At 39.1% G+C, this 13756-nt stretch overlaps 1 gene segment (V, D, J or C); it reads right to left on the bottom strand.

Annotated features, from left to right (window-relative positions):
• Positions 1–684: 684 nt before the first annotated feature.
• LOC116900976 lies at positions 685–1325 on the bottom strand. The segment is given in 2 exon segments: positions 685–1055; positions 1256–1325. Coding segments are annotated over 2 exon segments (420 nt in total).
• Positions 1326–13756: the final 12431 nt, after the last annotated feature.

Raw genomic sequence — 13756 nt, 5'->3', positions numbered from 1 at the left:
GAAACTTGTGTAAAATGAGAACATATCAATAAAGAATTTTAAAAAGCAGCATTAGTCCACAAAGTACAAAGGCACTTGCCACGAATTGTAGTGTCAGACCTGAGACCCCACAAGCCACTTGGCAAAATTAGAATCAACTCCTAGTTGTCATTTAACCTCTGAAAATGACATTATACATATTTATCTACACATACACATACAGAGAGAGATAGAGAGATGGACACATCTCCATAAAGATAACAATAAAAGGAATACAAATAGAAGTGTGAAAAGGAAAAATGTCAGAAAAAAATGGATATCACTATGTAAATTTGAAAAGCCTCTAGGAATTAGAAAAATCAAGAAATAATTTTTTCTATATACATCTAACCAAAACACAGTTTAGCAATATCACTACATGAGCCCATAAGTCTTGTATTAGATAGTAGATTTATAGAACTATGAAAATCTAACCCCTCATATCATTCAACAGTTTGTGGTATATTGTTCATATTTCAGAAGGAATAGAAAATAATACTGGGGATATTTTTTCTGTATTTTGGTATATAGAGTTTTTATGCCAAAAGACATAAGAGGCATTGAACACATTTTTTATTGAGCTCTGAAAATGTTTTCTTCAGTTTTGCGGGCATGCCAGCTCTCAGGAAGAAGGGGGAACTGTGCATGCCCACAGCTGTGTATGGTCTATACAGCTGTTGAAACTCTCAAGGAGTTTTTTGTAGGAGGCTGAGGCACTGTGGGAGGATAGCTGTAGGTCTGCTCACAGTAATAATCAGCCAGGTCTTCAGCCTGCACACTGCTGATGGTCAGAGTGAAGTCTGTCCCAGATCCGCTGCCTGTGAAGCGATCAGGGACCCCAGTGTGCCGGTTGGATGCCCCATAGATAAGCAGTTTAGGAAACTGCCCTGGTTTCTGCTGGTACCAGGCCAAATAGTCCTGGTTGTTTTCACTGTATAGAAGACTCTGACTGGACTTGCAGCTCATAGTGACCTTCTCTCCTGCTGACACAGTCAGAGAGGCTGGAGACTGGTTTATCAAAATGTCCCCACAGGTACCTGAAATAATAAATAGGGAGTGAACATGCATATATACACAAACATAGATTATTATAACAGTTGAAATTTGTCATTTAAATGCCCATATAATGTCATGTCAGAAAATTATAATGTAAGAAATATTACACAGTGACATATATTGAAATTTCCTTATTACAAAGATAAAACTTTGAAAATCTTTTAAAATTTTAATTTCTTACCTGATACCCAGAGCAGCAGGGACATGAGGACCTGGGTCTGTGATTCCATCTTGCTCCCCCTGCCTGTCTGATGCAGTTCACTCACAGTGAAAAGGTCTGGTTCATAAATTCTGAGCAGCTGGGCTGGGTTATAGGAAACCATGCAAAGCAGACGGAAAATACAAAACAGTCACCTGGGCAGTGTGTGTGTGGGTGTCTGGTGTCATTCAACAGGCAAAAATACCATCAGCATAAATACTGAAAGTGACTGTTTTCCTCATCTCCAACAGAAATCTACTATGGGTTCTATTAGGTTTGGGTTAAAAATCTATGGCATATTTAAATCAGTTGACTTTTGTAGAAATTTTAGGAGACCTATCTCAGACCATTCTAGCAAACATGATAATATAGGCTGAGAAGATCACAAGAAAACAAGAAAAAAAACAGAATAAGAAAAATATCCTCCAAAGATAGTAATGGGTAGGAAGGGAAAGAGGAAAGTCAAAACAAATAAATTGAAGCTACATTTGTTCATTGTCTCACACCTTCAAATTGACTCTTATAATGAAAACATAAATAGTGCCTCAGACATTTGGGCCCCAATTTCCAAGATACATTTGGGACAGAGGTGCAAGGAGACCAAATTAGCTCTATGGAAATCCTGGGAGTCACTAGCTTAAGCCGAGGGTCAGAGAAGCTTTAATTTCAAAGTAAAGGAAAATCCAACAGAAACTAGCAATCATGTTATTCACAACTTCAGGGAACTTAAAGAGGATTCTCAGTTTGCAGAAATGGCAGTAAATAAAACAAACCAGGTGTCTTCAGCTAATCATGCCTAGAGACCCCCACTAACAAAAGGTTTTATTCCACAAAGGTAAATGCTAGAGAAGTCTAGAAATTATCAGGATTAAAACTGGCTAAATATGGTGTTGCTCACTCTTCAAAAATTCTCCAGAAGGGGGCACAGCCACCATAAATCAAGTAATGATTTTACAGAGACCAGTAGACCACAACATCAGAGACTGTTCACATCTAAAGGAAAAAATGTTTGAGTGTGAAGGAAAATCAATAGCAGTAACAGACATGAAATAGGCACTTGAATTCTGGTTAGTGAATTATGAGAGTTATATGAGATGAATTATAAATATTGCATTATGTGTAAATTACAATAAAAAGAAAAGTAAACAAGGTATCATGACGAAGACAGATTCATATCTGTATCCCAGAGCTGGAGAGACAGAAGCAGGAAATCCTAAGATTACAGCCAGCCTTAGGTACATAAATTCCAGGCCAGGCTAATCTATGCACACTGACAAGATTTCCAGATGTATATCATTAATCAACTGACTATAAGACAGCTCAAGGTATTTGACACGCAAAGATAATATTCATCTGATATTAATGTGCTAACACTAAACCAGAATGTTATTGAAATTAAATATGGATTTAATTTGAAAGAATATAAAATGCAGCCAAGAAGTCAGTTTAGAAATGCGAAAAATGCTATCTCATCCCTAAGAAGCCCTAAATAACTCAAATTCCAGACCTTGCTTTCTGCCAGTAAGTAGGTGAAAGGTCACATTTCTTGAGCCTGCTCTCTGTATGGAACTAGGTGATCCTGACCTAGTAAGATAACAGGAAGCTTCTCCCAGGAACTAGCTGACCATAAAGTTAGATTACAACTTAAAAGCAATCTTGAGAGGAAGCTTCTCCTTATGAGTTTTCACTAGTATTGTCGACATTTTCCAATGACGAAATCCCTACCCCCTTGGGTTGTGGTTTCTTCCTTTAAATACCCCTTCTCCCAGCTACTTGGGGTCGAAGTCCTCTACCCCTGAGTGGGGTATGAGTCTTGAACCCAGTGCACTGGTTCCTATCAATAAACCTTGTGTGATTAGAGCAAGGACGGTCTCATATGAGTTCTTCGGGGGTTGCGTCATCCCTAGACTTGAGTGAGGGTCTCCCCGTTCTGGGTGTCTTTCAAATCAATATGCATTTTTTCTTCTATTTTGCTTTAAATATATCATTTCATGCAGCAACTTTTCAGGTATAAAATATTAAATGATTTGTGATGAACATGTTCAGATCTCATTTATGAATTGCTAACATACCAACATAACAGAGATGTGGTTTCGAATTAAGAAATCTATCTCTGGCGTGGGAAACAGGCCTGTAGGGATACAGGTAAAGCTGGTAGTCAGTGATGGCAGCAAGCCACTGGGATTGTAGGTAGAGCTGTTTGTCCTGAGTGACAGCAGGCTTCCAGATATATAGGCAGGGCTGGTAGTCACTGGTGGTTTCAGGCCTCTGGATAGGCCTGGTTGCAGCAGGTTTCTAGGGGTAGAAGCAAAACTGCTAGTTCCTGATGGCTGCAGGCCTCCAGGATTGTAGGTGGAGGTGTGGATCAGAAGATAGAACACAGAGGACAGAGCAGACTACATAGCAGGCAAAACTGTGCCTCAGGATATGAAATACAAACAGTGTAGGAGGAGGAGCTCACTACTGGGTTTCTCAGCAGGGGACAACATGTGCAGGGGCCAGCCTGACATTAGTCTTCTTTTTCTTGTAGGTTCTTCTAGAGTCAGTGGAGTGGGAAGAGCGTCGACGGAGGGTAAGACTTTGTCTTATGAGATACAGGGGTAAGACTTTGTCTTACGAGATATGTGTAATAATAAGTTTACTTATCTAAGTCTAAGTTACTATGCTACTGTAGCTGATTTACTTATCTATGTCTAAGTCACTATGCTTTGCTACTGTAACTGACCAGCCTTCTCTGTTCCTCTGAGGCCAGAAACTGCAGTCTCTGGTATTTAACACCAGCAGTCAAACATCAGAGAGAATTCAAGGAACTTTGTGAAAGAGGTAGGAGAAGGATTGAGGAACACAGAGAATAAGAGGACTGCACAAGACAACCCACAGAGTCAAATAACCTGGGTCCTTTGGGGTCTCTCAGAGACTGAACAGCCAAAGCTTTCATGGGCTAAGCCTAGTCCCTTTCCACCCATTCCTGCACATCTGTAGCAGATGTGCAGCTTGATATTCATTTCAGTTTCACAAAAACTGGAGCAAGAATTATCCCCAACTCTGTTGCCTTATTCTAGACCCTGTTCTACTAATTGGGCAGCCTTATCTGGCCTCAGTGGGAGAGGATGTGCCTAGTCCTGCAGTGACTTAATGTGCTATAATGGGTTGGTGCCTAGAGTGTGGTAGGCACCTCCCATTTCTCAGAGAATAAAGAGAGCAGTATATGTGAAAAGAAGTTGTGTAAGGTGAACTCTTGAAGGAAAGGAATCTGCAATTAAGATGTAATTAATTAATTAACAAAATAATCCCCAGCATCAAACTAAAGAATATACCAGATGAGGAAACATCCCCATCAGTGTATAACAAGTTGTCATGTGACCTAGACCTTAACTTTATACCTTGCTGAAGTGAGCTCAGACTGTGATCTCATTTCATTTACCACTGCTCTTTCAGATTGGACACATGAAGACAGAGGTATGACAAATCCAAAGACTCCTGAAGCTAAGAAAGGGCTTCTCACAATATGAAATGGGAAAGCACAGGGACTTAGAAAGGAATTTTTCCATATTCTTTTATATATAATCAAAAAAGCCTGACAGCCCTTCGTTACAACATTTCCCACAAATATAGTTTCCACAATATATCTTGGTGCATTTAAATTCTTGGGCTGTGGTTTAAAAAGTACTACAGAAATCTCACAGGGAGAGTGCTGGACCCTTAGAAGTGCAAACACTCATGATAACTCAGAGGAGACTATTCTCTGCCCACATTTCTGCCCCAAGAAGAAATTACCTAGTGCCATTTATGCCCCCTGAGCACAGGGAACTAGGAACAGTCAGGGGCAGGAACCTTCAGGTTTCTGCGTTCCCTGAGAGCTAAAAGCCAGTCACCAGGAGTACCTACACACATGAGAACAGAGGTAAGACCAGCTTTTCTGTCCCAAGTGACCTGCTTGGTGGACTCAGGACACAATAAGGCAGAAGTCCTATGGGACAGGACAATTCCAATTTCTGGCTGTGCCCAGAATTGAAGTGAACCGATCCCAGAACTCTCTCCAAAATCCCATAGTGGAGAGAGCTGAACTCCCAGAAGTGCAGAAAATCGTGAGACTGCTGGACAGTTGGCCACTTCTGCCCAAATCACTGGCCCAAGAGGAAACTGCATAGTGCCTCTGGATAAAGGAATGTAGGATCAGTCAGCACCAGGAACCTGGTGGTTCCTGCTTGTACCCAGAACTGAACAGAACCGGTCCCACAACTCACTACAGCCAAATCCTATGGGGGAAAGAGCTGGACCCTCATAAGTGCAGACACTCTTGAAAAATTGGAGGAGACAACTACTTTCTGTCCACTATCCTGACCCAAGAGGAATCACCTAGTGCCCTGCAGACCCCTAGGCACAGGGACCTCAGGAAGAGTCAGGGGCTGGAGCCAGGTTTCTACCTGCACTGATTTGCTGAAAGCCAGGCGCCAGGAGTATGTACACACCTGAGAGCAGAGCTTTATGTTCCCATATCTGGCTGAAAAGAAAACATGTCTACAGGAGGGCTGACACACAGGACTATGGGAGGGTCAAGCCACTGTCAGAAACAACAAGACAAGCTAACACCAAAGACAACCTGATGGCCAGAGGCCAGGGCAAGAACCTAAGCAACAGAAAACAGAACTACTTGGCGTCATCAGCGCCCAGTTCTCTCACCAAAGCAAATAGTAGATATCCAAACACAATGGAAAAGTGAGATATAGATTAAGAGCCACATTTTATGATGAAGATGGAGGACTTTATGAAGGACATAAATAACGCCCTTAAAGAAAAACAGGACAAAACTAGTAAACAGGTACAAGCCCTTAAAGAGGAAACGCAAAAATCCCTCAAAGAATTACAGGAAAACACAAAAAAATGGGTAAAGAAATTGAACAAAACTGTCCAGGATTTAAAAAATAGAAAGACAGTCAATAAAGAGAGCACAAAGTGAGAAAACCCTGGAGATAAAAATACCTAGGAAAAAGATCAGGATTCATATATGCAAGCATCACCAACAGAATACAAGAGATAGAAGAGACAATGTCAGGGGCAGAAGATACCACAGAAAACATCTACACAACTTTCAAAGACATGTAAAATGCCAAAAAGCTCCTAGCCAAAAAAAATCCAGGAAATCCCAGACACAATAAGAATAACAAACCTAAGGACAATAGATATATGAGAGGGAAGACACCCAACTTAAAGGTCCAGTAAAAATCTTCAACAAAATTCAACTAAAGCAAGAGATGCCCATAAACATACAAGAAGCCTATAAAACTCCAAATAGTTTGGACAAGAAGAGAAATACCTCCTGTCATATAATAGGTAAAACAACAAATGCACAAAAAAGAAAGACTATTAAAAGCAGTAAGGAAAAATTCTGGAAACATATAAAGGCAGACCTATCAGAATAACACCAGACTTCTCAAGAGAGACTATGAAAGCCAGAAGTTCCAAGGCTGATGTCATACAGACCCTAAGAGAACACAAATGGCAGCTAAAGCTACTTTATCAAGCAAAAGCCTTAATTAACATAGTTAGAGAAACCAAAAGATTCCATGACAAAACCAAATTTACATATCTTTCTACAAATCCAAACATACAAAGGATAATAGAAGGAAAACTCCAACACTAGGAGGGAAACTACAACCATGGAAAAGCAAGAAAATAAGCTCCTTGCAATAAAACCAAAAGAACAGAGAAACACAAACATAATTCAGCCTCTAACAACAACAACAACAAAAAACAAACAAACAAACAAACAAAAAAAAGCCAAAACAAGAAACAGCGTTCACTGTTCCTTAATATGTCTCAACAACAATGGACTCAATTGCCCAATAAAAATACAGACTAACAGACTGGATATGTAAAGAGGACATAGCAAGCATTTGGCTGCATGCAGGAAACACACTTCAGAGAAAAAGACAGACACTATCTCAGAGTAAAAGATTGGAAAACAACTTTCCAAGCAAATGGTCTGAAGAAACAAGCTGGAGTAGCCATTCTAATAGTGAATAAAATTGACTTTCAACCAAAAGTCATCAAAAAATATAAGGAAGGACACTTCGTATTCATCAAAGGAAAAAACCAACAGGATGAACTCTCAATACTAAATCACTATGCTCCATATCAAGCACACCTACATTCAGAAAAGAAACCTTACTAAAGCTCAAATCACACATTGTACTTCACACAATAATAGGAGATTTGAAGACCCGACTCTCATCAATAGACAGATGGTGGAAACAAAAATTAAACAGAGACATAGAGAAACTAAGAGAAGTTATGAACCAAATGGATTTAACAGATATTTATAGAACATTTCAACTTAAAACAAAAGGATATACCTTTTTCTGAGCACCTCATTGTACCTCTCCTATAATCAGTCACAAAACAGGCCTCAACAGATACAGGAATATAGAAATAATTCCAAGCATCCTATCAGATCACCATGGACTAAAGATGGTCTTCAATAACAACAGAACTCCCACATATACATGGAAGTTAAACAATGCTCTACTCAATAACAACTTGGTCAAGGAAGAAATAAAGAAAGATGTTAAAGACGTCTTAGAATTTAATAAAAATGAAGTTACAACATACCCAAACATATGGGAAAGCAAAAAAGCAGTGCTAAGAGGAAAGCTCAAAGCTCTGAGTACCTGCGAAAAGAAACAGAAGAAAGCATACATTAGCAACTCAACAGCACACAAAAATGCTCTAGAACAAAAAGAAACAAATACACCCAAGAGTAGTACAGGGCAGGAAATAATCAAACTCAGGGCTGAAATCAAGCAACTAGAAACAAAAAGGACTATACAAAGAATCAACAAAACCAGGAGCTGCTTCTTTAAGAAAATAAGTAAGATAGAAAAACCCTTACCCAGACTAACTAGAGGGCACAGAGAGTGTATCCAAATTAAAAAAATCAGAAATGAAAAGGGACACATAACAACAGAATATAAGAAAATTAAAAAAAAACCATCAGATCCTTCTAAAAAAGCCTACGTTCAACAAAACTAGGAAATTGGGATGAAATGGACAGTTTTCTAGACAAATACCAGGTACCAAAGCCAAATCAAGAACAGATAAACCATCTTAACAACCCTATTACTCCTAAAGAAATAGAAGCAGTTACTAAAATTCTCCCAACCAAAAAGAGCTCAGGACCAGATGGGTTTAGTGCAGAATTCTCTCATTCCTTCATATAAGACCTCATACCACTACTGTTCAAACTATTTCACAAAATAGAAATAGACGGAAAACTACTCAATTCCTTTTATGAATCTCCAATTATGCTTAAACCTAAACCACAAAAAGACCCAACAAAGAGAGAACATCAAACCAATTTCACTTATGAATATAGATGCAAAAATATTCAACAAAATTCTTGCAAACCAAATCCAAGAACACATCAAAATTATTATCCATCATGATCAAGTAGGCTTCATCCCAGGAATGCAGAGATGGTTCCATATGTGGAAATCCATCAATGTATTCCACTATATAAAGATATTCAAAGATTAAAAACCATATGATCATTTCATTACATGCTGAGAAAGCATTTGACAATATTCAACACCCCTTCATGATAAACGTCCTGGGAAGATCAGGAATTCAAGGCCCACATCTAACCATAGTAAGAGCCATATACAGCAAATCAGTAGCCAACATCAAACTAAGTGGAGAGAAAATGGAAGCAAACAGTGAGTAGACAAGGCTGTCCACTCTCTCCCTGTTTATTTAATATAGTGCTCGAAGTTCAAGCCAGAGCAATCAGACAATGAAAGGAGGTCAAAGGGATACAAATTGGAAAGGAATAAGTCAAAATATCACTAATTGCAGAGGATATGATAGTATAACTAAGTGGCCCCAGAAGTTGCACCAGAGAACTACTACACCTGATAAACAACTTCAGCATAGTATCTGTGTATAAAATTAACTCAAACAAACCAGTAGACTTTCTCTACTCAATGGATAAACATGCTGAGAAAGAAATGAGGGAAATGAAACCTTTCACAATAATCACAAATAATATAAAATGCCTCGGTGTAACTCTAATCTAGCAAGTGAAAGAACTATATTGCAAGAACTTCAAGTCTCTGAAGAAAGAAATTGATGAAGGCCTCAAAAGATGGAAAGACCTCCCATGATCATGAATTGGCAGGAATTAATAGAGTAAAAATGACCATTTTGCCAAAAGCAATCTACAGATTCAATGTAAATCCCATCAAAATTCCAACTCAATTCTTCACAGAGATAAAAAGAGTAATTTGCTAATTAATTTGGAATAACAAAAAACTAGGATAGGGAAAACTATACTCAACAATAAAAGAAATTCTGGGTGAATCACCATCCCTGACCTCAACCAGTATTACATAACAATAGTGATAACAACTCTATGGTTTTGGTACAGAGACAGGCCGATAGATCAGTGGAATAGAATTGAAGACCCAAAAATGAACCCACACAACTATTGTTACTTGACATTTGACAAGGGAGCTAAAACCATCCAATGGAAAAATATAATATTTTCAACAAATTATGATGGTTCAACTGGAGATCAGCATGTAGAAGAATGCAAATCAATCCATTCTTATTGCCCTGTATAAAGCTTAAGTTCAAGTGGATAGAGGACCACTTCATTAAACCAGATATACTCAAACTAACAGCAGAAAAAGTGGAGTCCTCAACATATGGGCACTGGGGAAAATTTCCTGAAGAAAACACCAATTGGTTTGCACTCCAAGATCAAGAATAGACATATGGGACATCATAAAATGGCAAATCTTCTGTAAGGCAAAGAATGATATCAATAGGACAAAGTGGCAACACCCAGATTGTGAAAAGATCTTCACCAATCCTACATCTGACAAAGGGCTAATATCTAAAATGTGCACAAACTCAAGAAATTAACCTCCAGAAAACCAAATAACCCCATTAAAAATGGGGTATAATGCTAAACACAGAATTCTCAGCTGAGGAATATCAAATGGCTAAGAAGCACATAAAGAAATGTTCAACATCCTTAGTCATCAGGGAAATGCTGATCAAAACAACCCTGAGAATCCACCTCACACCAGTCAGAATAGCTAAGATAAAAAACTCAGGTGACAGCAGATGCTGATGACGATGTGGAGAAAGAGGAACACTTCTCCATTGTTGGTGGAATTGCAAACTGGTATAACTACTCTGGAAATCCGGCTGGTGGTTCCTCAGAAAATTGCACTACCTGAGGACCCAGCTATACCACCCCTGGGCATATACCCAAAATATGTTCCAACATTCAACCAAGACCCATGCTCCAATATGTTCCTAGCAGCCTTATTTATAATAGCCAGAAGCTGGAAAGAACCCAGAGGCCCTTCAACAGAGGAATTGATGCAAAAATGTGGTACATCCACACATTGGAATACTATTCAGCTATCAAAAACAATGACTTCATGAAATTCATAGGCAAGTGGATGTAACCCAATCACATAAAAACACACATGGTATGCACTCACTGATAAGAGGATATTAGCCCAAAAGCCTAAATTACCCAAGATGCAATCCACAGACCACACAAAGCTCAAGATTACCAAAATGCAGATGCTTCATTCCTTCTATAAAGGGAGAATAATAGTATCAATAGGAAGCCATATGGAGGCAAAGTTTAGAGCAGAAACTGAAGGAATGGCCTTTCAGAGCCTGTCCCACATGTGGTACATATATATGCAGCCACCAAAGCTAAATAATATTGATGAATCTAAGAAGTGCATGCTGTCAAGAACAGGATTTAGATCTCTCCTGAGAGACACAGCCAGAGCATGTCAAATACAGAGGTGAATGCTAGCAGCAAACCACTGAACTGAAAATGGGACCCCATTGGAGGAATTAGAGAAAGGATTAAAAGAGCTGAAGGGGCTTGCAATCCCATAACAATGACAACCAACCAGAGCTTCCTGGGACTAATCCACTACCCATGGACTGACCCGTGGCTCCAACTGCATATGTAGCAGAGGATGGCCTTGTTGGGCACCAGTGGAAGGATCCTGACAAGGTTGGACTCCCAGTGCAGGGGAATGTTGGGGATGGGTGTAAGAAGGGGTTAATGGGGGGGAACACCCTTATGGGGATGCAGAGGGGGAGGTGATAGGGGATTTATGGTCAGAATTGGGAAAAGGAATAGCATTTGAAATGTAAACAAAGAAATATATAAACAAACAAACAAACAAAAAACAGAAGAAAAGGGAAAGAATGGTAGGAGTGAGAGGGTTCAAGGATGCCATGAGAACATAGCCCATAGAATCAACTAAGTAGAGCTTATAAGACCTCACAGAGACTGAAGTGACATTCACGGAACTCTATAGGACAGTGTATGAGCTACGTCATCTGCATATGCACAATGGTTGTGTAGTTGGGTGTTGTTGTTGAATCCCTAACAGTGAAAGATGAGGATGTATCTGACTATTTTTCCTGCTCTTAGAACCAGTTTCCTCCTACTGGGTGGCTTCAGCTAGGGTGATATGAGGGTCTGTGCCCAGACTTATTGTAACTTGTTATTCTATGTTCAATTTATAGCCATGTTCAGGTTAATGTTTGTATCTTTGTTTGTTTGTTTGTTTGTTTGTTTTAAGGGAAATGAATAGTGAATCTTGAAAAGAAGGAAGTTGTGGATGCTGAAAGAAGTGTCAGGAGGAAAAGTGATTGACATTTAACATATGAGAGACAAATTTCTAAAAAGAAAATAGGTCTTGTCCCTCACTCCTTTTGCTCTCTGGATTCCTGACACCAGGAGGTGAGCATCACCCTCCTGTCTTGCACTTCCTCTATGATATAAATTCTCACCTTTGACCCAGAGCAGTGAAGCCAAACTACCATGGACTGAAACAGTGAGATAAAATAAAAGTTTCCTTTCTTTAAATTGTTTTCCAAGATAGTTTGTCACTGCGAGGAAACAGCACACTATCACAATCCATTTTCATCAATTATACCTGACATATCTGTGTTCATCCTGTAGACACTAGAAGCAAACTATGGAAGGCCTACTCACATGAAGATTGATGGAAGATATTTGGACTTCTCAAACAACTTTTTTTAACCTGAAGAACTCCTTTACCTCTTCTAACTCTGTGACTCAAAATGGAGCCCAGGGCTGAGTGTGGTGGCCAATACCATTGACCCCAGTGCTTGGGAAGAGATAGGTGGCATTTTGTGACATCAAAGACCACCTGCCTTTTTCACACGCAGTGATAATTGACTCAAAAACGAATAACAAGAACAAAATGTTTACGACTAATTTAAATTAATAGGTATTGAGATTAGTTAACATAGTGTTTTATTGAAGTATAAAGGAATCCCCTCAGCAAATATCAAGCACTGTTAATTATTATAAGACATAAAAACAAACTCATTCTCATGATTCAGTATCATACTCTCCATTAGTGTAGTGTAGTATAGAATGAAATATCACAGTCTCTACGCTGGGAAGGTAGATGAGAAGACAGCAGAGGCAGATGTGGCTGAGGAATAAGGAACAGAGATCAGATATAATGTTTACATCAGAACTCAGGATTTCTGATTTTTGCACCATAGTCTTTTAAAGATTCATAAAGACATGTGTAAGTGTGTGCATGTGTATGTATGTGTACAAGTGTATGTCACATGAAAATAGGTAAAAGGGTAGAAATTAGAATTTTGTTAGTAGTAGGGAAAGGTGGTGACAGAAAGAAGAAACATGGAGAATGAGGACTGTCAAAATATATGATATAATTTTATATTTTTAGGAAAGTCAACATTATATGTATAAATACATAATCTTAACCAAAGGTAGAAGTTGAGGGATATTGCCAGGAGTGCAAAACAGAGGGAGAAAACTCAGAGCTGTGCAAAACAAAAGCCAAGTTCACTTTTATATCCTCCAGTAGGAATATAGAAAGGCTTTTGATTTCCACATGGAGACTCATGGAGAAATTTTTCACCCCAGAATATAAGATAATAAATTTGTCATGTTCAATATACAGAATTTAAGCATGAGAAGAAAAAAGGAAAAATGCCTTCACTTTATTTTTCCATACAGACCTTCTAATTCAAACAATCTGGTCATTAATTTTCTACCAAATTTTGCATCAATTAGGCATAGCAGCTGCAGGCAGAAGAGGAAGAGCGTAGGTCTAGGGGTACATATTCTAGGCAGCTGGTTAGAATCTCAGAGGAGGTTTCTGTAGGAGGCTGGAGCACTGTGGGAGGATAGTTGTAAGCTCTATTACAATTTAGAAGTAATAAACTGTCAGGTCTTCAGCCTTCACACGGCTGATGGTAAGAGTGAAATCTGTCCCAGATCCACTGCCTGTGAAGCAATCAGGGACCCAGTGTACTGGTTGGATGCCCCATAGATAAGCAGCTTAGGAGACTTCCCTGGTTTCTCTTGATACCAGGCTACAGCAGTACTCACGTTCTGACTGGCCTTGCAGTTCTCCTACTAATGTGGAC

Source organism: Rattus rattus, chromosome 5 (assembly GCF_011064425.1).
Source record: "Rattus rattus isolate New Zealand chromosome 5, Rrattus_CSIRO_v1, whole genome shotgun sequence".
In the NCBI taxonomy this organism is placed as follows: Eukaryota; Metazoa; Chordata; class Mammalia; order Rodentia; family Muridae; genus Rattus; species Rattus rattus.
The sequence above is the reverse complement of the archived record's forward strand: the minus strand, read 5'-3'. Positions and strand labels throughout refer to the sequence as shown.